The sequence below is a fragment of the Mandrillus leucophaeus genome, unplaced genomic scaffold (assembly GCF_000951045.1).
Source record: "Mandrillus leucophaeus isolate KB7577 unplaced genomic scaffold, Mleu.le_1.0 Scaffold143, whole genome shotgun sequence".
NCBI lineage: Eukaryota > Metazoa > Chordata > Mammalia > Primates > Cercopithecidae > Mandrillus > Mandrillus leucophaeus.
Window position 1 is genome coordinate 5,475,834 of NW_012101399.1, and position 25,880 is coordinate 5,501,713.

General features: G+C 33.5%; 1 protein-coding gene across 1 annotated transcript in view; it reads left to right on the top strand.

The window, feature by feature from the left end:
- COL5A2 (collagen, type V, alpha 2) overlaps nucleotides 1–25,880 on the top strand; it is a 156,133-nt gene that overhangs the window by 51,570 nt on the left and 78,683 nt on the right. The window contains exons 2-3 of the mRNA XM_011974261.1: nucleotides 18,685–18,909; nucleotides 25,105–25,118. Of these exons, the coding sequence (XP_011829651.1) occupies nucleotides 18,685–18,909; nucleotides 25,105–25,118 (239 nt within the window). The remainder of the gene's footprint in view (nucleotides 1–18,684; nucleotides 18,910–25,104; nucleotides 25,119–25,880) is intronic.

Below are 25,880 nucleotides of genomic sequence, written 5' to 3' on the forward strand. Positions count from 1 at the left end.
GTTTACGCCTTACAAAAGATGATTATTGAGAGAGATTTCAGGATTGTGGTAGTTTTCGGTGATAAACTTTCCTAAGGAAGCAAGTGCCATTTAGCTTTTCTCTGTTATTATAAGGAAGAAGCAGAAGATATAGTCTTCTCTAACAACTGGACATAAGGAAGGAAAGGTCCCAAATGGGGATGATCATTCTAAAGAACAACATTTTTCTTGTTGCACATCATTGGAGTGCTTATTGTGAGGAAGATAGTAATTATTTCTGAATCTGGCATCAAAATACTAGAGATGCTTCTAAACAATACAGGTTTCCAGTTTCAAAACAAAATCAGAGTCACCAGAAGTAGGGTCTAGGAATCAGTATTTTAAAAAATTCTCTGAATGATGCTGATGCAATGCCAGGTTTGAGGAGCACCAACTTAAAAGAAAATCAAGACTGAAATTAAAAAGGAAAAAAAAAAAAAAAAACTCTTCAATATGAGGGTTACGCAGCATTTAAAATCACAAACTACATATAATTTTTATGGAACTGATTTTGGATAAAATATTTGAATTACGGAAGAACTGAAAGATCATAAATATATAGTCACAAAAATAACCTGAAGCTTTGGATGGCTTGGAAAGATAATTACTAGGATTTGCCTCCCAGTTCTGCAAGTAAAATGCCACCTACTTTTTACAAACATAACTAGCAAGGTATGTATGGGTTATATTGGCAGAAGTCACAAAACATACTTCAATGGCTTAAAATGCCTCTTGTCAAGGTGCCCTATAATTAGCTTCAAAAGCGTTCCAGCTGTGATTCCATTAAATACAGGTGTATTGCTGTGGGCAGCTAGATCAGGCACTGTGGCATTAATAGGCCCAACTAATTACTGCAGTGGCTTTGTGCAGTATCATATGCTTACTCAGAAAAAATTTATCTTGCCCAGCAGAAGTCACTTTCCTCTCTTTCCTACTCTTACCATTTCTATTCTTGAAATCTGAGTGCACTTCTGTTTTATGACCTTATTGATATAGACAGACTTGACCTCAGGGCATTTTGTAGGAGAAGCAGCACTCCTTCACTGTGATCATAGCCCTGTATAAATGGATTTTTGTCAATATAATGTAGATTCTTCTCTCCAGCTTCATCCTACTCCAGATTCTGTTAGGCCCTATAAGGAGGAGAGAGGTGAGCATGACTCTACATTTAATATACATGTAAATGGATTTGAATCAGGCAAGAGAAATCTGGGAACCTCTGTGCTAAATAATAATGGTTTGTGTCTAAATAACACATACTTATTTTTCAAAGCACTCTCACATCTATTTGATTCTCAGAACAGCCTTGGGAAGGGTTATATTATCCCTATTTTTTAGATGAAAATAAATGACAATCAAAAAACTTATAATTTGTCAAACGTTACATAGCAAGTACTTTTCATTGTTTGTAGGAAAAAGCAAAATAAAAAAGCCTAGGTTTTCTGAACTCCTCAATTTCCATTCCTCCTGCATCGTTTTGCCTCTTAAGGGTTTCCAGTGAGTAGATTAACAGCCAAAATACATCTGAAAAGCTATTAGTTAGAGCTGCAAATTTGCTTTCTCTTCCTCCATTTCTCATTCTTTTGATTTGGGTTGGCAAGATCCTACTCACTCTGAAGATGGAGCCAAAGAAAGAAGACAGAAGGCCATCAGAAATCTGTGTTCCAGACACCTGATGCTGCCATTTTTTCCAACCTTGTCCCTTTTTTAACCACTCAAGTTTGCTTTCCTTTTTTTTTTTTTTTTTTTTCTTGTCTTTCCCTTTTAACTGTATTGAATTACAAATGGTTCCTGGATAAATTCTACTTCTTTCTCAATTCTCAGTTCATACATCACTTCCACCAGAAAAGGTATCCCAATCCCCCTACAATGGCTAAGCAATGCTTGTACACACTCCCTTAGCACTCTGTATTTCTTTCTGTAAGTTGCTTATCGTTATGTACTTTAGTTGCTTGGTTATCTGATTGTCTTCCTCATTAGGATATAGCTACTTGGAGTTAGAAGGGTGTCTTTTGTTTTGTTCAGTTTTGACACCTAAAGAATAAATGGCACATAATAGGTACTCAGTATTTGTTGGACGGAAAACTATTGTCTCTGCTCATGGCTTTAGCATTCCATGCAGTGCAGTATTTCTGTGGATATTTCTTTGGAGACCCCAGTCTGTTTCCTCACCCTGCCAAGACCACTTCAAATCCCCTACATGGCACACTGGACTGCATATATTTCATTTACTAAATGTGGCCACTTTTTGTTACGTTGTTATTAGTCCCTTGGTTTGGAATGCATTTTATTATTATAATGCTACCTCTGTAGGGGAAATTAGATTTGACTTACATGCTTTACTAAAAAACTTAATTTATTCTTCCTGAGTTTTAGAAGCCAAAGAGCTGATTTCCTCTTTCCTCTTAAGAAATTCTGCAGAATGTTCCACTTCTAAGTGCCATGTCACTTTTCTTGAAATTTATTCTTGTTTAGCACTATGAAAAGAAGTAAAAAATCTTATTTTTAAATAACTTTAAGAAAGAGAAATAAATTCTTTTGGTAATAAACACTAGATATTAACATTTTAAAATAAAAATATTACTGTGGGTTTAATAATCATAACCTAAAGAAATTTTCCATAAACTCTTCTCATCACACAAATATTACCATTGGAAAGAATCCACATATACTGACTTTTAGGTAATATACATTTTGCTACTTTTTCATCATATTGTTTTTTTCTTTACTAATATTTCTAATATGTAAGTCTTAAGATGAACAAGGTGAATGATTGTTAAGTGAAATTAATCTCCAATAAATTTAAGTATAACATAGTTCCTGTATAAAAATCAATTTTTAAATTTCTGAAAACTTTAGAACATATGTAGTGGAGTTGGTAATTTATCATGTATAGGCTGGTATAAAGTAGTGTAAAGTCATGGCTGGGAGAGGGTTATCATTGCAGATTTCATATTCCTGTAAGTTTTGACTAAACTCTTCACCTATCCATCTATAGTTAAAGGAATCCAAAGCCTGGGTCCCATAAGAAATAAGCAACTTTCTTTTAATTTTATGAGATGTGGAAGAATCATGTTGCATACAGTCATCTCTCAAACAATATGGGAGTTATGGGTGCTTGTGCAGTTGAAAATCCACATACAACTTTTTAACTCCCCCCAAAATTAACTACTAATAGCCGACTGTTGACTGGAAACCTTACCTATAACATAAACAGATGATTATCATGTATTTTATATGTTGTTTGTATTATATACTGTATTCTTATAATAAATGAAGCTAGAAAAAGGAAGGTGTTCTTAAGAAAACCGTAAGGAAGGGAAAATATATTTATGATTTATTAAGTGGATGTGGATCATCATAAATGTAGTCATTCTTATTGTCTTCACTTTGAGTAGGCTGAAAAGGAGGAGGAAGAGAAGGGGTTTGTCTAGGGGTGGCAGAGGTGGAAGGAAATCTCCTTATAAGTGGACCCATGCAGTTCAAACCCGTGTTGCTCAAGAGTCAACTGTATGTGAATACTGCTGTATGTGCAATTTGGTGTGGATATGCAGAATAATTTTGTCTATGCCTTAGAATTCCCAACTCTCAGGGAAGTCATTGGTAAATGTAACTGGACATAGAATAATGCCTCTAAATCGACTTAACTGTTCTATTTACCAATTCAGATACTGTGAATGGCCTTATTCCCTTATGGTTGAACCTCTGCAACATCAGAGAGGTTTCTGTTGGTGGATACATACCTTGAGCTTCTTTTTGTATCTAGCACATCTTGTCATCTCATTTGATAGTGTGGTCCAGTCATGAAAAGTTTGGTTGAGTTCATGATAAATCCCATAATTCTTTATACTTGATATTTAGACCGTAAAATTCCATTAAATAATTTTTAGTCATTGCTATTCCATTAACATCATAAGAATATCGAGATTCACTCAGTTATCTTCCATTAAATCAGTATGCAAATGAATCATATTTAGAATTTTTTATTAGATCATATGCTTTTATCACTATAAAACAAACTGAGCAATTACATTTGTTTCATTATTTGCTTTTATTTCTAATCCTTATTGCCAGTCAAATCTATTGTGACTAACCTGACAGTTACTAAACAGGAAAAAATTGAAGTTATAAGTTGGTCCTGGAAGGAAGATTCCATTTTCAAATCTATAGCAAAGATTAAATTAAAAAAATAAAACAAAGGAAAACACAGTTAAGAACTTTTTAAAATACTAGTTCAGACTTCAGAAAAATTAAAGAAAATGAAAACATGAATGTAATGTAATTTAAAAAGTGACAGTTGATAGTTTTATTTAAATTGTATTTTATAATGTTGAATTTTATTGAACTTTTCCTCAATGACTTTTTTATCATCCCCTGTTTAGTTTAAATGAAATAGCAAGCATAGTGCATTCTGTTTGCTGAAGGGAGTCGTGTTTATATAATGCAAGCTGAATATTCTGGGGAAAAATTTCATTTCCTGCGCCCTATAAACTAATCTAAAAAGAACTAAATAATAGTTGGTATGCAATCATTTACTAACCCTACTCATTAAAATAACTGAAAGACTTATTCATGTCACGGAGATAGTCTTTCCCCCATCAATATCCTGTGAGGCCTCAGGAAAGCTAGGGGAAATTTCACCGGATATTAGGATGGTAACATTTGGTGACTACACAGGCAGAGCACCAGGAAATGAAATTTCCACCATTTAGAGTTGGGAAATGAATAGAAAGAATGGGGTTCACAATCTTAGTATATTTTAATTGCTTTTCGTTCTAACACATTTGCTTTTAAAACACCCTTCTTAGTCACTTCCTTTTCTCATCTCTAAGGTAAACCATGCTTTACCTGTTTTTTCTTTAACCCAGGCTTCTATTGCTCTTCATTCTTCATAGGAGCTCTATTTGTCACTTTACCACTCTCTTATTCAAAATCCACATTTAGAGTGTGACTTAAGACTTTTGTACATGTAAATGTGCCATCCCCTTATCTCTTCTCTAACATAGCAGTCTGGTTGTCTAACACAATATATAATAGTTACGGGTGTATATTTGTTTAAATGTTGGCTCTGCCACTCACTAGCTTTGTGATCATGATTGACTCCAAGCCTCTACCAGGATGATTGTTAGGACTACCTGGAAAATTTTTATCAGGCACTTAGCATAACTCTTAGAACACAATTATAGCTGCCATTAATATTTCTACTGGGTTATTCTTCCCTGAGATTCACTCCAACATGCTTTACATAGAGTTTAGAATTTTTAAAATAAAATTTGTTTATCTCTCCAAAACTTTTAGTTCATTCAATGTCTAGACCATACACCTGTGTTACTTTCCTAGGGCTGCTTGATAACAAGGTACCACAAACTGGGTGGCTTTTGACAACAGAAATGAGTGTCTCAGTTTCTGTGTCTCTTCCCCTCTTCCCTCCTTATAAGGACACTAGTCATATTGGATTAAGGGCCCATCATATTCCAGTATGACTTCATCTTAACTAATTAGGTCACCTTCAATGACCTTATTTTCAAATAATGTCACATTCTGAAGTACAGAGGATTAGCAATTCAGTGTATCTTTTAGCGGGACACAATTTAACCCAAAGTACCCAGTAGGTATTTCTTCCTCCATTCATTTATCAGACTCTGAAATTATCTTTAAAAATTTTTAGGCCTGGCACAGTGGCTCACACCTATAATCCCAGCACTCTGGGAGGCCGAGGTGGGTGGATCACTTGAGGTCAGCAGTTCGAGACCAACCTGACCAACCGATGAAATCTTGTCTCTACTGAAAATACAAAATTAGCTATGCGTGATGACACATGCCTTTAGTCCCAGCTACTCAGAAGGCTGAAGTAGGAGAATCACTTGAACCTGGGAGGCAGAGGTTGCGGTGAGCCAAGATCATGGCATTGCACTCCAGCCTGGGCAACAAGAGCAAAACTCTGTTTCAAAAAAAAAAAAAATTAAATACTTTATCCCACCCAAACTTCATCAAACCCTTCATATTTTTCTACCTAGTGTCTCCTGGCTTTACCTCTCTCTTTTCGTAACTACTGTTTCTCCCAACTCCAGTATGACATTTTCCACTCGTGGCCTTTGGTCTCATTTATTTCTGATTTATCTTTAATTATGTAGTTACATTAATATTTCTGAAAGCTTCTTATACATTCTTTTATTTATTACCTTTATTCATTTATTCAGCAAGCATTTATTGGATGTTTTCCATGTATCAGGCACTTTAATAGACTCATGATATAGAGAGAAATTAAATGTTTTTCATTCTCAAGAAATGTACAGCCCAGTAGAGTTTACATGCAAACAAACCAATTAAGTGTAATAGAATGTTGCAGGTATTTGCCAGGTGTATGAATAAGGTGAGATGAGGGTAAGAGAAGAGAATGACCAAATTCCATGTGGGCATGTCGTTAAACCTTTCCTAGTGGAAGAGGTATCACTTGTACCAAGTATTCTCATCACCTCCTTTTTTCGATAAATTAAACCATCGCCTCCTGATGCTACGTATATGACATGTTTTCCCCCCTCTCTATTCCTGTTTTAGGTGGTTCCCTGCCTTTTTTCCAGGCAGAGTTTTCCTTACTCCCACAATCTCAAATACCTTCCATTTTTCAAGGCCTGCTTAAGAACCCACTTCTACTCACCCCTCCTCAGATAATTTCAGCTTATAGTGATATCATCTTTTCAGATTTCTTATTTGTAATTCTCATACCTAGTATCTTATATAAACTATGTGGTCATTGAAGAAACAACTAGATGGAAGATACTTTACATTTTGAATGTTCTTAGTAAATATTTGTTAAAAGTGTGATTTTATAAACTTTCCTCTAAGCTCCTCTAGAGTAGCTTGTGTGTCTTTAACTTTTGTGTCTTTCCTCCATGGGATAGAGTCAGGCATATAGTAAGTAGACTCAATAAATACTTAAGTAATCTACGAAAATGAGTATAAGTGGATGTGCTAAGTATAAATAAAATAAACTTTTAGTATGGGTATTTAATATCTTACTTCACAGTGTTTTCTAAATTACAAAAGTCAGCTTCTTTCAAACTAGACATTATACTATTTTTTTTTTTACTTCCTAAAATGTCAAAACACAATAATCCAGAATTCTGTGTCTACAATTGAAGAAAGACTATGGAATTGGACCTAGAAAAATGCTTTTATAGTTTGTCCCAGTGTGGCTAGAGTTAGTTAGTCATCGGCAACAAATGGTTCCTGCCATGTTGCTGTGCATCACTGTCTTGGCTTCTGGACTGCTGGCCCGCACCACCACAAGAGTCCCACCCCTCCTCCAAGGCACCCTCTCATGGACATACCGGTTGGTTTAGAAACAAGAATGCTGTTGTTTTACCCTCAGGCAAAGGAAGAGATGGTAAAGAAGTTAAAATCAGAGTCATGGTTGAGAGGGAGTACCTGGGCTCCTTCAGATCCATCCTGGTCAGTTGGTAGAGAGAAGGAATCTATTGCGAATTACCAGCAAGGAGCCAGGGGTAATAATATTATATACCTTGGAAATGAATTTTTGGAAGAAACTGCTTTGGATTTTAATTTTCTCACTTAAAAAAAAAAGCAACCCTCAAAACAATAAATTAAAGAAAGGAATTAAGGAAGGTAAAGAACTCAAATCCTAGAACTCTTTTGACTTCTCTGACCTCCAGCATAGATGATATGCCCTTCCTACGTGTTCCCACAACAACCAAGGTTTGCCTATAAATTTATGTTTAAAGAATTATGTTCTAATAATCTGTTACTGCACTGGTTCTCTCAGTAGTCTGTAAACTCCTTAAAGGTAGGGAGGAATTCATTACTTTAACTGTATTCCCAGTGCTTGGCAAAATAACAGATAAATATTTGTTGAATAAATAAACATGTTATCAAAGTTCATACATTATGTTATTTTGATGTTTGCTTCAAGAATAAATGTATTTATTTTATGATTTGAACACATTCTTAATGCCAAAGGTGTTGGAAGACTAAAACATACAGGGAGGACTGAAACTCACACAGGGGATCTCAGAACTGTGGCCTTAGCCATTATTATGGCTGGTATATTCTTAGGGATCATTGAATGATTTGCGTTTATGGGTTTCCACTTTCTCTCTGCTATGTATCCAGACTGTCTTGCTGTCTAAGGGTTTAAAATATATTTCATTATCAAATAGGACACCAAAGGAGAGTCAATAGGTGATATACTCATAAGAGAATGTAATGTTATTCTGTATTCTGTTCACCCTTGCTAATTTGAAGTTTGCTTTTATAAAGAGAATTTTATATTTCCATAATGATTGAAGGTTGTTTTTGTTTTGGATTCTAGGAAATCCTCAGGTTGATGTTCCCCAGACTTAGTTGTAATTAATGAAAATAAACAGCATTAGACAAAAACCTCTCAAAACACAGAGGAAGATTTCCAAGATAAGGACCAATAATTCAAAAAGCCCCAGGATACATATAGGTTAGAGAAATGAGAAAATAGAATGAGTTTATGAAGTTTCAGTGTATATGTAATTTTTCCAGAATGCACTAGTGAAATATACATATGAGCAAAATTATTCTACAAAAAATTCATTATCTTTTACAACTTCTGTATATTTTGGTTGTTTTTGGCAAAGAAGTTGAACTCAAAATGTCTCATTCTCTGATCCAAAGTTTGCTTTTGTACTAAACAAGTATTTAACAAAATTGTTATTAATTTGCTAGATAAATAACTGTCGATTAAATGAATTAACTAATGACACTATTCCTTTTTCCAGATTGACAAATTTAGGATGAGATTTCGACCACACTTTAAAGCAAACTTATTTATGACACCTTTAAATATCTCTTTTACCCAAAAGTAATGGCTCCTATTTTATCTTTTTCTATATGTTAACAAGTAGAAAAATTGAGGCAAACTTTTCATTTATTAATTTAGTAATAATCAGTTGACTAGTAAACAACGTAATCTTTTGTCCAAACTAAATTTTATACTCCTAGTTTCTCCTCAGCATGTCCTAATGACTGTATTAGCAAGAAATAAGTGTTCTGTAGTTACTTGGAATTAAGCAAATTATCGAAAGATTTTAGAGACTTTAAATCTTTCCACGGGTATTTAAAGAAAATGACAAGAGTATTATTTTCCTTTACAGATATTTTATTCATAGTCACCATGCTTAAAGAAATTAAAATGTGAGTTATACAATAATGATAAAATTCAGAATTTAAAAAAGCAGGATGAATAACATTAAGACATAATCTAAAACTTTTGAAATTCCAATAAAGTTTGCCCATGTTTACTTGTTAAGGAAAATAGCAACTTCTCCTTAGAAGCACATGGATTTGTAGGTGAAAAACCTTGGATTCATTCTTTATACTTTTCCTAATAGGATAAAGAAGTATCTTCAGGTTAATTCTGTTATTTTCTAAAGAAATTTGTAAAACCTCCTTCTTGATGTAGTAAAGTTATATGGAAAGAAGATGATTGTCTCCTCCTCCTTCCTCTCCCCCTCTCCCTCATTCCTCTCTTCATCCTCCTTGTCTGTTTGCTTTTCTTGTCTTTTGTTCTCCCTACAAGTAGAGAAATTACCCAATGATGAGCTTTGCTGTGCATCTAAAAAGTTATTGATATAACTTTCCAGTAAATGCAACAACTTCTCTTTCTCATACCAAGTATGACTATGGCATTTGGCTGGTTTTGAGATTCAGAGCATATTGAGTTTTGATGTTAAACATGCAATAAATAAATTGGCTTCCATACAATTATTCACATTATAAGGGATAAACTAAATATGAAGATTAAGAGATGAATTTAGGTTCTGAAATAATAATTACAATTTTATTTAAAGATTTTATTACATGTTCTGGAAGTGACTTGGAAAGGAATGCCAGAAAGAAGAGTAAAATCTAGTTTTAGTTTTGTTCTTCAGCAAAATCACTTATTTTTTAATAGCTACAAAATAGATGTAAATTAAATCTATGTAAAGCAGAACAAAACTGAATACTAATTCAAGTCACTAGATATTTCCAAGAGGGTAAAATGATAAATTGGCCTTTGGGATGACAGCACTAGTCTCCCTTCACCCCATGCCTCCAGAACTGAGCTCCAGAGGGAGTAATGCAGGAAGAGGCATCCCTTTAAATTCCTCTTAGAAATTTTCTTCAAAATATTTTAGAATCCTTGGTAGTGAAATGAATGGGATCAAAGAGCCATTGAGAACTGTGGAATGTTTGATGGATTGTAAAAGAAATTTCAACTTGCTCAAGGCAAGAGCAGAGAATAAAGAATGAATTGGAAGAAATAAGCTGACTACAATGTCTGGATTTTCTCTAGAGGCCCTAAATATTCTTCTGTATCAGGGAAAATTGAAAAAGAAGGCAAAATGCAGCTGCAAAGACATAATAAAATACAGAGTTAAATTGATTCTAAAATGTTTTATGTAAAATATTTAATTTTATACTCATCGAGTATACAATAATGAATATTCTCTTAAAACACAATAATTATTTATGGTTACAAAAATGAGTAAAAATATATGCTCTTCTTAGGGTATAATGTCTGGAATAAATGATAATACATCATATTCCTATAATTCATGGTATTTTAAAGCCTTGTAGGTTTGGCCCACATTTAAATAAGCAGCTAAAATGGGGCTTCTCTAAAAATCAGGTAATAGCCCAGGGTTGAAGCATATCATTTTGTATTCAATGTGGCGTAGATCTCTTACTTGGTATTCTTACAATTGACTTTAGATATAAAAGTCCCTTTTTATATAAAAAAGAATATTACAAAATGACTTTACCATATAAAGCTTCTTAAGCAAACAACTAATATTCAACAAATTAATTCGACAAATACTTCTTGAGCATTTACTGTGATCCTGACACTATTCTAGGATATCAGGATATATCAACAAAGGAAGCAAAATAAATTATATCTGTTCTCACAGTGCTATAATTCTATCGTGGGGTGACAAACAATAAACATAATAAATTCAATATATAGTAGGCTTGAAAGTGATAACTACTACATTAAAAGAAAAAAAAAGAATAAGAATTGGTGAATTGAGAGTGTTATGGTTGTATGTGTGTGTAGTCATGTGCAATTTTTTTGGTAAAGTGTCCAGAGTAGGTAACATTTGAGCTAAGACTGGAAGGAGATGAAGGAAATCTGGAATGTGGATATTATATATTACTGAATATTTACTTCTCCTTTGAAAGAGAAATAGCTAAGCAGATTTTTGGTTCTCCTGTTTATCTCAAGCAATATTAGGCTAGGAGAGATTAAGTAGACATCATTCAGAACAATTACAAATTTTTCATGTATTTAGGTAGGCAGACACATTTGGCATAGCTCTGTACCAAACTTATTCACTGAGGATTAATATTTAAGATTAGAACTAAGGTTGGCTATAAAAATTACAGCTGAAATTTCTAGTGTATAGATTATAGAGTTGGCTCAATTCTCTTTGTGGTGTTTTGCAACTATTTAGTAGTTTGAGGTATGTATTTGGAGAAAAAAAAAATCTATGTCAAATGCATTAGCAGACTGAAATCTGCTCTTCCAGACAGAATTGTAGATGAGCATTGCATGTGCAGTATGTGTAGTTTTAGTTTCACATTTTGGCCACAGTCATTTAGATTTCCCAATGATACATGGAAAAAAACTTAAGTAGTACCTAATATGAGAATTTTTCCTTTCTATTTTTTCCATTTTAAGTAAAGTAAAAACAGCAGTTTTACTAGTTAACTGAAAAACTTTGCTTATGAGATTGGAAAGCATTTAATGGTTGCACTGTAGAAACCAACCAACTTCACAGTTTATCTAATTTTAAAAATTCATATGCTCACTGAAACGCATTGAAATGAATGCTTTCTATGAGTTGTCTCCTTTTTAATTTTTCAGATTTCAAGGAAAATTTTAACAATTGTCATTATATTGCTTCAGAATATAAAACATGATTGTCCTTAGTGGAACAGAAATTTAACTCAGCTCAAATAATTATTGAATGCCTACTCTTGTTCAGTTGGTACAAGGAAAAAGGAGCAGGGCACAGAAAAAATAATAATTTGGATAACTATCCTAAAACTAGATTTAAGCTTGCAGGGCTCACTAGAAAGTAAAAGTCTTTGTAGTGAATTGAAGAACAGAAGATGTAAAACCCCATAGGCCTGCCCCATACATACTTATCTTCCCACCATCCCATAGATCTTGAGGCTGAGATAGAATAAATTGTCAAAGTATGGAATAGATCCCCCTCAGTTATCCCTGGTGGCTTCATATGTATCTAACTTTTAAAATTTGGGGCCGGGCGCGGTGGCTCAAGCCTGTAATCCCAGCACTTTGGGAGGCCGAGATGGGCGGATCACGAGGTCAGGAGATCGAGACCATCCTGGCTAACACAGTGAAACCCCGTCTCTATTAAAAAATACAAAAAAACTAGCCGGGCGAGTTGGCGGGCGCCTGTAATCCCAGCTACTCGGGAGGGAGGCTGAGGCAGGAGAATGGCGTGAACCCGGGAGGCGGAGCTTGCAGTGAGCTGAGATCTCGCCACTGCACTCCAGCCTGGGCGACAGAGCGAGACTCCGTCTCAAAAAAAAATAAAATAAAATAAAATAAAATAAAATTTGGAAATTTTTAAGGAAAACAAAATGAGGAATGTGGAATTTTGGGCATCTCCTCTGCAGGATCTAAAGAAGGAACTGAATGCTGTCCCTCTTCATCTTTCCCTTCTAATGATAAACAGTGCCCTAGAGCAGAAGGAAGGGAAGGATTTCCTTGGTAGGTTCTCTGGAACCCCATCCAGCAGCCCACGCTCTGCTGTGCATTACTAAAGGCAGCATCTGTGGCATCCAGACGGACACGTGGGCTGCTTTACTACCTCCTCCTTTGTCCCACAAGGCATTCTCTCTCCACTTCATGAGGCCACCGGCTGATGGTGTCATGATTATAGTCTCTCAAAGACCTCTACAGTCAGAGAAACTTTAAATAATGGTAACCCAGATCTTCACAATCCCAAAAGGGACCTAAATCAGCTGGGTCAGGAAGGCTGAAGGGCTACTATAGCTTGCTGAAGGTGGTTCTAAAATATGAACTTTTGTGACTGACACAGTCTTCTTCCTTTCTGGTTACACAGAGGCCTGAATGTCAGGGACACACCTGGTAAAAACCACCAAGTGACCATTCCCTTTCATTCAAAAAAGGGGTCCTAAGTGCACATCCTCTCTGGAAAGATTAGGGAAGGAGGAAAGAGAGCTAAAAGCGCTTATCTTTATAATAGGCATATCAATGTACTAGTTCCTTACTTTCCTCATTCACATCTGCATTCATCCACGCTACACACACATTTATCAAAGACGGATTGTATGACATTAAATGTGAACGTCGCTGAGGTAAACACAGTTCTGGCTGTCGAGGAACTCACAGTCTCACAGCTCACAGGGAAAAATGATCAGCGCAAACATTTGTCTGAATAAGAGATTTAAAATTTTTGTAACACGTGTGTGTTGTATATTATTTCTGCGTGGAAGAATTTTAGTTAATGGCCAGAGAATGTCTAACATAATTTTAGGGACTTTTATTTCATATGTTTTTCAAAACCTTTAAGTAGACTCCAATAATTTAATATGCAAATACAATCATCTCTCTTGGCCAGTTCAAGGTTTCAGTATGGTCATTTCTATGCAGGCATTTTTTTTCCCACAAGTATAATTTATGAAAAAATGTGGATGCAGGGCATAACATATAGTTGGCAAGCTGCAATTGTGATAATTTAGTTTCTAATTGTTATAATAAGATGGTGGATTTGGTCTGCCATCTAGTGATTAAGAACTGAATTCTTACAACTAAATTTAAAAGCACTTAAGATTTATGAGAAGATAAATCTATGAGGATATATGAGAAACAGAGAAATTGGGTTGACGTCAAATAAAATGTCATCAGATAAAATACATCTTTTCTCTGTAATACATCAGTGTCAGAAGTTTTGTGGGAATGACTTCACAATGGATTCAATTTATTGGAACAGTTGGTGAGGGTAAAAGAATCTTGTAGCTTGGGAGATAAAAATTTTGGAAGTTAAAACACCATGAAAATTACAAAATAGTGATGATATTATCAGATTTCTACCAGTCCTAATCAATTTTAGGAAAGTTAAACATAAACAGCAAAAAATACAAGTAATGCAAAATGATAGTTTTGGGGTTCATTTTTAGATGATATAAAAATATTTGTTTATCCAACTTTTAAATTTAAATTTTATTTTTATTTTAAGTTCCAGGGTACATGGCAAGATGTGCAGGTTTGTTAACGTAGGTAAACGTGTGCCATGGTGGTTTGCTGCACCTATCAACCCATCACCTAGGTATTAAGCCCAGCATGCATTAGCTATTTTTTCTAATTTTTACTAATGCTCTCCCTTTCCCAACCCCACCCCCACCCCCTAACCGTCCCCAGTATCCAGGTATTTTAAGAAACATTTATTTATTTTTGTTTTTTTTTAGTCCTGGGACTTGAATCTAAGCTTTGGATGTCAGCTTGGGTTAATTTTATGATTTGGATAGGGAAACCAGGAGGACAGAATTGAATTTCTCAGAATGTCATTTGAAAATGTTTGTTATTTTATACTGTATTGTCATTTATAAAATAATTCTATTATGACAACTTTACTGCAATATTTTTCAACAAATTGGCTGCAATTTTGCTTTCTATTTTACTTTTCGTTTAAGTGTGTAGGAAACAGAAGGGACAACTTAATCATATGGTGTACAACTACCACGTAGATCCGTGAAAACTGCAAGACACTCTGTATTTTCTACCCACTGTTTCTTTGTACATGTCTTTCGTTCAGACATGAACAATGAGAATTCACTGAGTTTTTGAGCCCTCTGTGATGTGCATGGATTCTTGTTTGAGTGAAGAGGAGACAAGGTTTAACAGTGAATGTGGTTTTTCATATCCTTGCTATTTAAAAGCATTCCAACTAACTTTCCACATCATCTTAAATTTAATTATAAATTCTCAGGAGAAAGGAACCCATGATGACTCAGAGTATAAAACTAACCTTTAACTTTGTCATTTAAAGAAAGTAATCCAGTGGCCTACTTCTTTGCCCCTTGAGTTGAAGTTATGTTGTCTTAAACTTTCAGAAAGAAACTGCTCTTCTAGGTGTTAACACAAGACTGAAACAATGTGTCTTTTTATTCCAACCCTAAAGGAGCCACAAAGAACAAGATAAGCTACTTCTTGAAGAGTCCCTCATGTATTTTAATATTTAATTGACATTATTACATGTCATCTGGTTTTTGTTTTTCATATTCTCTACTTCCAAAAATCTAATTATTCCATCAGCAATATATATCCTCATATATAATGTCTATCCAATAATAACATATATTGTTATAATAATTCATTTTATAAATCTTCAGGGGATAACTTATCCTGTTCTCTGGCTCCTTCAAGATTTGTACAATAAACATATTATATAATTACAATTATATAATAAGTTAATTATATTCATTTATTATATAACAAAGAGCACTCCACAATGTTGTATATATAAAACATAGATATAGTTATATGTGTAACATATCTAATATATATAATACTCCACAATAATATATATTTTGAGGACAGAAAGGAACACATATGCTTCCTTCTTTTCTTTCTGTGAGTCAGGGTCTCACTCTGTTGCTCAAGCTGGAGTGCAGTAGCATAGCATGGCCATAGCTCATTGCAGCCTAGAACTCCTGAGCTAAAATCATCTTCCTACCTCACCTTCAGAGTAGCTGGAGCTACAGGCATGTGCCACTATGCCTGGCTAACTTTTAAATTTTTGCAGAGAGAGTGTCTCACTGTATTGCCCAGGCTGGTCTTGAACTCTTGGCCTCAAGCAATCCTCTCACCTTGGCCTCCCAACATGCTGGGATTGTAGGTGTGAGCCACTACACCCAGCCACATATGCTTTCAATATTTTGCACAATTAGTACTAGGCACTTATGCACTTAACTCCCAGCACCCCCACCAAAGAGTGTGTAATGAGAGAAACAAACTAATTGAAGTAGTATCTTATTTTCAGGTAATAGCATTTAACATTTGTAAGTGGATATTTCCTTCTCAATCATAAAACTTAATGAGCAAAGTTACTCTTAAGTTATCTACTTAACGAAATTGTTCAGTGAACTATGGACATAAGCCCATTTTTGTACAGGTTGTATCTCTGGAAATGTTCATCATGGAATTACACTATGTTAAAGTGATATTTCATGTAAAAGTCACACTTTTTATTTGATGAATATATTTCTCATTTTTTCAAAATAATCTTCCAGAAAAGCATATTAAAACATAATTTCTATGTTCCCCTTGGTTTTAAATGACTATAATAGCACTATGGATATAGAGCTAATACTGTTTTGTTGATTGGATATGTATTATGTGATATAGGTCTTTCAATGAAGATAAAACAGGTTAGAAACTTAGTCCTCATCTTATAAAACAGCACACAAACCATTAGCATATAGTAGTGTTACTCTCTGAGAGCAATTTTCCATTTGCCAAATATCTGTGATGAAAGACTAAATATATAAAGCAAAGTATTCCACAGGACAGTGAGAAAAATGTTTTTATTCCAGCTTTTTAAAGTTGTAATTGACAAATAAAAACTATATAATGCAGATTTTTGGATTAATATCAGTATTGTAAACTAAAATAATTTTCATATGTAGCTTTGCATTATCATTTGAATATATTTATATGTCAAATGATAATATCTTTCATTACATTCTTACAACTACATTACAACTACATTAAAACATCTTTTTAGGAAGTACAAAGTTCATGCTGTGCAATTAAACTAGTTTACCATAGTTTAGATTCATTCATTATATCCATCCAGTAGACAAGTATTTATTAAATGGCAGTTCTATGAAAGGTATAGCATCAAGCTTTAGAAATACAATGATGAGGCCAGGCACAGTGGTTCACACCTGTAATCCCAGCACTTTGGGAGGCTGAGGCTGGCGGATCACTTGAGGTCAGGAGACCAGCCTGGCAAACATGGTGAAACCCCGTCTCCACTAAAAATACAAAAATTCGCTGGACATGGTCGGGCGCCAGTAATCCCAGCTACTTGGGAAGCTGAGGCAGGAGAATTGCTTGAACCCAGGAGGTGGAGGTTGCAGTGAGCTGAGATCGCGCCATTGGACTCCAGCCTGGGTGACAAGAACAAAACTCCATTTTGTTATTTCAAAGAAAAAAAGAAAGGAAAAGAAAAGAAATATAGTGATGAACAAGACACCTAGTCCTTACTTTCATGTAGTTTTTCTCTAGTGAGGGAGATAAAATAAACAAAAATTAAAAATTAATACTCATTCAAATAAACTTCCTGAGGGCAGTGATTTTTGCCTATTTGTTCACATTTTAGTATCTCTTAAATTACCTAGCATATAATACACAATGAATGAATGAATAAATGAACGAATGGCCAAGTGAACGAGTTCTTTGAAAAGGTCTCTGAAAAATATCAACTGGGTAAGAGGAAGTCTAATTTTTGCAGAGTAGTCAGAAAAGAATTTCGTGGGGAGATGACATTGAAGTAATGACAGATAGCCATGTGGTCCTGGGATGAAGGAAGGAGAGGTAGTGCTAGGCAAAAGTGGTCAAGTTGTGCAAGAAACGGGAAAGAAGGTCTTTAGCCTTTATAATTATAGGAAGTTTTGAATTTAAGTAGTTGGGAAGTTCTTGATGTATTTAAGCAAGGATGATTTGATCCACATTGTGTTTTAAAATTCTATAGTATTGTTATAAAGTCACAAAGTTAATGATGTAATATATGTGTTTACTTATTAGTAATGTATAATAGAACTGCTCTTGTGCAATATATGTACACACACACATATATATATGTGTGTGTGTATTTTCCCAAGCTTTCTTAATTGTAAATGTAGAAAAGCACTAGGCAAATATATATTAACTTACTGTATTATTTTGGCTATGATTTTCCTTAATTAATTTTGATGCAAACATAATTAACTCATTACCTGCATAAGTTTTGCATTTCTGCCACGGTTGAATAAACACCATTAATTTAGGATATCAAATGGAATTCTACTCCATGAAATGGGACATGGTTATTCTTTTTTTCTGTACATTTAAAAATAATTTTAATAAAAACATATACCTTTTTCCTTTTTGCAGTTTTTTTCTATGGTACATGAAAATGTACTGTCTCCTGTTGTGGAATTTACTAAAGTTTCCAGTGAGTTGCAAGTCATAATAGGGTTCACCAAACATTCAAATTATATATTCTCCTTTGAATTATTCATTTTTTCCCCATTTTCAGATCGTTCTCTTTTATTCCTCTTTACTGATACTCTCATTCCTCATTCATACCTTCAAGAATAAAATCTTGAAGGAAGCATTATCTGGTTAAAAAATATACTTCCATTGTATCACTTTTATGTCTTCCCCTATCATGCAAAGATACATTATCATCATTTCATGGTGAATTACATATTATTTTGTTACAAAATGAAATCAGTTCATCTGTGTTTGGCTCCTTGGAAGGTTACTTCTTAGTCCAGAATTTTTTAGAATCCACAAGATGGCTCACCTTTTAAAATATTTTCCCAATTCCATAATTTCAGATTACTAATCTCTTCTTTCTTTTCTTCTTATTTTAGAAGGATATGGTGAAGAAATAGCCTGCACTCAGAATGGCCAGATGTACTTAAACAGGGACATTTGGAAACCTGCCCCTTGCCAGATCTGTGTCTGTGACAATGGAGCCATTCTCTGTGACAAGATAGAGTGCCAGGATGTGCTGGACTGTGCCGACCCTGTAACGCCCCCTGGGGAATGCTGTCCTGTCTGTTCACAAACACCTGGAGGTGGCAATACAAATTTTGGTAAGAATGTTTAGGGCCAACTCATAATTGATCCAGTTACTCACCTTTATAGTCGCAGTGTTTTTCACTTTCAGCGTTCAGCAACCCAAGAGAATAATTAAACAGCTTTTTCGGTGGCTTTTGGGGTTAATGATTAATGATTTTGCTCACTCACTTTATCTAAAGTTAGATAGAAGCAGACAGTAATTTCCTGTCTTCTTAAATATCTGAAGCATTTGGGGCTGAATTTTGAGTGGTGATGTCTAATCTGAGAATTCCTTGAATCACTTAAGATGGTCATTTGTTACCATATGCATGATGAGTGCCTCCAAGTTATTTTTCAGTTTCCCTTTAAGTCCATTAATGCCTGAGAGAAGATCTGGAAACACATTTATCCTCAATGATGCCAACTTTGTCCTAGTGAATGGAATACTTATTCCTAATGTAATTTAATGCCACAGCACCCTGTATTACATTGGCTCTTCTTTTTTTTTTTTTTTTTGAGACGGAGTCTTGTGCTGTCTCCCAGACTGGAGTGCAGTGGCGGGATCTCGGCTCACAACAAGCTCAGCCTCCCGGGTTCACGCCATTCTCCTGTCTCAGCCTCCCCAGTAGCTGGGACTACAGGGCCCGCCACCATGCCCAGCTGATTTTCTGTATTTTCAGTAGAGACAGGGTTTCACAGTAGCCAGGATAGTCTCGATCTCCTGACCTCGTGATCCGCCTGCCTTGGCCTCCCAAAGTGCTGGGATTACAGGTGTGAGCCACCGCGCCCGGCCTACATTGGCTGTTAAATGTAGGATGCTTTTCATGTTGGCTAGGTAAAGAATGAAATAGATTTCCATGAGAAAAAATAATATACAGCTTTTAAAACTTCTTTGAAGAAAAAGTTTCTGTGTTTAACAGATATTACGTATTTCAGTATGAGTACATATTTTAAAGATACATGTCAGGGAAACAAGTTTATAGGTTTCAATAAACTAAGTAAGAGCAATATTAAACCTTTAGGTTATTTGTGTTAGCAGTCATGAGACTTCTGATTCATCATTGTCAAGACAGTATCAAGGCTTTATTTTTTTTTTCAAAATTTCATTGCAAATAACAGCAAATACAATAAAGATTTCAACAGTATGTAAATGGAAATAGATATCAACTTACCTCTTCTCTGCCTCTGGAACAGAAGCAATGTGCCTTGGATAAATACCTACACTCAATTTTCAGTAATGTAATAAGAAATATATAAAAGAAAGAATTAAAACCAAGACATGTAAGAGCTACCCAAAGCAAACGCAATCATCAAAGAAGCCCAGGAATAAAGTAAAATTAAATCTGTGGGGATAAGTGAAGAGCAAATGGGAACAATGGTGGCAAATATCAGAAAACATATCAAAATGTACAGTCTCCTTCAAATAGTTGGTCTAGGAGCTGGCAATCGCATTATACACAGATGCCATAAGGTAAAGAGTGGTTGAGTTCAGCTAAATTTACTAGATAAAGAACACACCATAAAATACATTACTGTAGACCATGTGAAAATTCTGACCTATCATTTTACCGTGAATAAAAAAAAAAACTTAATAAAGTAATTCTCTTTAAGAAAGAAGGCTATAAAGCAGAAAAAAGTAATGGTCAGAAAAGAAGTGGAAAATCAAGTCATCACAAGGAAATGAAGATGAAATAGGAGGGATCACAAGGAGTGTTGATATTACACAAAATAAAGCAAGGGCCATGAGAATAGGAAAATAATGAATTACAATTTTTAAAGAGTTAAGAAATAATTGATGTGGAAGACAAGTAAGGGATAATCCTAAAGACGAGTACTCAAAGAAAAAAAATAATACAATTGAGTGGAACAAATAACAACATAATACAATAAAAATTTTGTGAAGTAAAATAAAACTTTAATTTCAATATTTAAATGGCAACCACATGTCTGAAAAAATGACCCAAAAGAGTTAACAGAGACATATGTAACTTATTTAAAGTCATTAAACTTTGAAGATAAATAAATACTTCTTTAGAATTTCAAAAAATAAGAACAGATTATTTCTAATGGGAGAAGTTATTAAGACTGGTCACAAATTTCTCCACAGTATCCAGTGTCAGAAGACAGTGGAGCAATATATACATATTTATTAAGGAGAGAATATGGTTAATTAAAGTTAAATATAAATCCATTCTCTCCTTCAAATATAAAAGCTATAGAAAAAAATTTCTCTGGGGATATTGTTTCTATAAATTTCCCAGGGAAACTACCACCGGCTAAATGCAAGACAACCAAGAGTTAATTGAGGAAACTGTCAAAGAACTTATGTGAGCATTTATTATATTTAACTCTAGAAAAAGACTAAAACAAAAGTGTAAGTTAGGGTGACAGATGGGATTGTAAATATTATAGCTTCTGACAATGCAGAAATAATTATAAAATTTACATATAATGAAAGGGGGAGGCAAAAGAACGTATGAACTAGAGCGAGTTTGGTAATTCCTCATCTTTAAGGGTGAAAGTCAGAAAATATCATTCAAACCTGACAAATCACATGAACAAAGTAGTGGCACATTTAACACTACAAAAATAAATGCTAAAAAGAACATTTCCTTGTTAAAATTGAACGCTAGAAGAAAACCTGAGGGGCATGTAAGAAAAAAGAAACACCATCAATTTTATCTTTGCTCATTTTAGTGGAACTAATAGAAACTGTCTAAACAAATATAGATCTATGAGTAATGTAAAAGAATGTTAACATAATTTAACAGAATATGGAATATAATTGATAAAACTAATATATAAATCTTTTTAAACATAAGAAGTTCTAATACACCAACGTTACTTGAAAACATAGTGAAACATTTTATTTTTAAAATTTTAATGAAAAATCATAGTTCTATGCTTATATAAATAAAAAGAAAGAATAAAAGTATGTTCATTTAGCATCTTTCTCAAAAAGTTAAAAATAATCAACAAAATAAACTGAAAGTAAATAGAAGAAAAAATTATAAAGATAAAAACAGAAGTTGAAAAGTAAGAAAACTGAAATATAATGGAAATGACATGTAAATCCAAAACATGGTCCTATAAAAACCCAACCAAAAGATCTAACCTAAAGCAAAAAATGATAAAGAGAAAATTGCCTCATGAAAATAAAACAACATAAAACAATTATTAAGAGGTCCCTTTATTCAATTGTATCTTCATAAATTTGAAAACCAAAATGAAATGAATAATTTTCTAAGACAATGTAATTTACTAAGACTAACCCTGGTAGAAAGAGAAAATCTTAGAACATGGATTTTCTTAGAAGACACAGAAATTTGTAATGCAGCTAGATTCTCAAAGCAGTAAGTCCAGGTGTTTTCACAGTTTTTTCAAACAACTAAAAGGTCTTAAAAAGAAATCAGATGGTTTTAATGCTTTTAAAATCTCTTCTTGAACACTGAGACAGCAAACTTTCAAAGTTTTGCTATGAAGGAAGTATATTATTTACAGCAAAAGTAATAACAATGACACACACAAAAAACTATGAACTAATCTTATAAATATTTTTTAAAATTCTAAATAAAATATTAAGTCTATTAGCATATTAAGAGAATAATTAGTCATGAAAAAGTAGACACAAGTGCAAAATAATCGAATATTAAGAAAGCTATTATAAAAATAATTAACAGATCTATGAAGAGAAAGCATATTAATTCCTTCATAATTAAAGTAAAACTATTTGACAATGATCAGTAAATACTTTTGATAAAGATAGTTACTAACTTGGTAATAAATGATAATAACATAATACAATATTTACACCTCAACTTAAAAGTTTCATTATGCTTATACTAAAAGCATCCCTACTAAACACAAAGATAGAATATCTATTATCACCATTACCATTTAACAGTACTGAACGTGCCTGAATAAATAATTTGACATTAAAAAATGAAATCAGAGGTTTCGAAAATCTAAAAAGAGGAGCAAAAACTATCCACTTGCAGAAAATACAGTTGTATGCTTACAAACCTGTTAAATTGAGTAAAAAAAAAAAAAACTACAAAAAATAAAATAATTTGGTAAGACACGAGAGTGCAAAATAAACAAGCAGAAATTAATAGATTTACTATGTATGAACAATTACATCATAGAAGAAATAATAAGAATAAAAATTCCTCATTTGTAATAGCAACAGATGCTTAAGGATACACAAAATGTATGAGATCTGACAAACATTTTTAAATACTGCTAATTCAAACTAAGTCTTTAAAAAACTGAATGTCATATTATGTTCTTGGTTAGAAAGACTAAACATTACACTCACATAAATTATCCATAAGTTAATTAGTGACTTTAACATGATCCCAATATAAACATAGCACACTTTCTTTGAGAATTCAACATATTGTAAATTAAAGTTTACATAAACAAGAAAGAATAATCAGGCAAATCCTTTAGAATAAGAGCAATTAAGGATGACTAGCCCTCCAAGATTTTTAAAAGGATTCATTAGTTTAAAAAAATGTGATGTAGATACCTGAATAAAATAAAATCTTGAAGTAGATCCAAATATACATGGTCAGATTGAATACAATAAGGACGGCATCTTCGCAGTGGAGAAAAGAAGAATTATTTCATAAACCTTGTTGGAATGGCTAGGCAAATCATCTGGAAAAAAAAATAAATTGAATAATAAAAATATATTCTACACTAGCACAAATTCTAAATAAAGCAATGATTTAAATGAGAAAAGTTAAATCATAATGATTTCAAAGATAACATAGGATAATTTCTTTATAGTCTTTAAAAATATATGATTTTATTAATTCTGACTCAAAGCCCAGAAGCCATAAAAATGTACAAAAATAATAACATTTGTGTGACACAAAAAAATGAGCAAAGTAGAAATGTTTGCAACTCAATTCACAAAGAATTAATATTCTTTACATATAAAGAAATGCTAGATAAAAAAACTAATAAAAATATAGGCAAGGGAAGTTAGCTAATCATTCAAGCAAGGAAATACAAATGATTTTTCAATATATGACAAGACTGTCAAATTTTCTCATAATAAAATAAATGTGAATGAAAACTATACTGAGCTATCATGTTTCATGTATCAGATTGGCCAAAATTAAAATGTTTGATAGCATCCTGGGTATCACTGCCTATTGCCTGCAGGGAAATGTGTCCATTATTTGTGGAGTGTAAAATGGTATAATTTCTATGAAGGGACATTGGTAGTATCTGTCAAGTTACCAATGCCTATACCTTTCAACTCAAAAAGGATATTGGGGAATTTATCTTACAAATATACTTGCATGTAGCATATATATAACAATTACTCATTACAACATTTTTAATAGCCAGCATGACCTCCATTCTAGCTTGCCCAGGAAAACCCCAAATTATATCAATTTTCTTGGCATAATAAACAATAGCTTTCACTTTCATTCTTAAAATTGTCCTGGTTAGTTGATAAAGTACATCCTAGTGATAACAAAAGATTAGAAACTATCCAAATGTCCTTAATGGGTAAAGATCAAGATTAATTAAATGGATTGCATTAGATTAATATAGTGGAATCTTATAAAAAATTAAGAAAAACAATAAAGAAACTGTATACTGATAAGCAAGATCTGTAAGATTTAATGATCTATGTGATATACAGACAAGTGAAGAACAGTATGGAAAAAGTAGAAAAATGAGTCTATAATAATTTTCTAAAATATGCCAAACTAAACTTGACAACAATATACAAGAAACCAATAATAGTGGCCTCCTGTGGGGTTGGGGGTAAAGTGGAAATAGGGAAAATAGGACTGGATGGAATGAAATTTTTTAGTGTATAATTGTATACTTTTAATACCTTTTTGCTTTTGAACCATATGAATAAACAACCTTACTCATAAAATTATAAAAAGCAAAAATAGAGAATATTGATGAAATAATTCATTATAGCTTTAATAGTTAATTTAATAATTTAATGAACTTTAAATGTCATATAAATGTTGTGAAGAATATTAATATGTTGAATTTTCCAAAAAGATGCATTTTTTGCCTTTTATGGAAGTATTGATTCAAAACCTTTTGAGTTCTGCTTACTGCTGAAGAGTGTAATCACTCTCACCATAATTCTGACTCCAGAAGAAATCTGTCATTGAAAGTAAATATTTAGCAGATTCTGAATAATTGTTTCTTCATAAAATAACACATTTACTCTTTTCTTTTTACAGGTAGAGGAAGAAAGGTAAGTGTTACTTTGCATGGTTTCTTTTTCACAAGCAGAGTTATATCCAATACTATCCACACAGAACTGTGCTCTCAAACATTTGAAAGCTTTTGAAAAGTACAAAGTACCATACAAATACATTGTGACAAGTATATGAGCACAGTTCAGCTACTGTGTTTCCAAAGGACAGATGCCTCTAACCATTCACTTTACGGTTAATTTCTGTTTGTATATCTGTTTCTGCCAGAAAGTTGTGACATCTTTAGGGATTGACAGTGTCTTACTAACCTTTTTATTCTTTGCATTTATCATTGCATAGTACATACTTTGCACATATTAGAAGTACAATACACATTTGATGGAAGAAAGAAAAGATAGGAGGAAGGTAAGGAGGAAGAAAGGGAGGAAGGAAAGAAGGAATGAAGAATGTCAATTTGACTTCAATGGGCCTGTAGCCCCTCTCTCATTGGTTGGGAAGTAAAGATCCAGAATTAATTGAACATTTTACCAAACAGGCATTTCTTCCCCTCCTCTCCCCTCCTTCACCTTCAGAGAGCTTAAAATCTAATTCTGGACACAAGCTTTACCCTTGAAAACAGGGTAGTAGGCTGCATCCATGACCCAAGTATAGCTGGTCAGCTTGGTCACTTGCCATCAGTAAAGTAATCCTACGAAGCGAAGAGAGTTCTTTTTGCCCAAGAGTGCTCTCTGTTTTTCGGTTATCTTGAAAATAATGGCATTTGCTTCAATCCTATCCAAATGAGATGGGCACAGGTACCA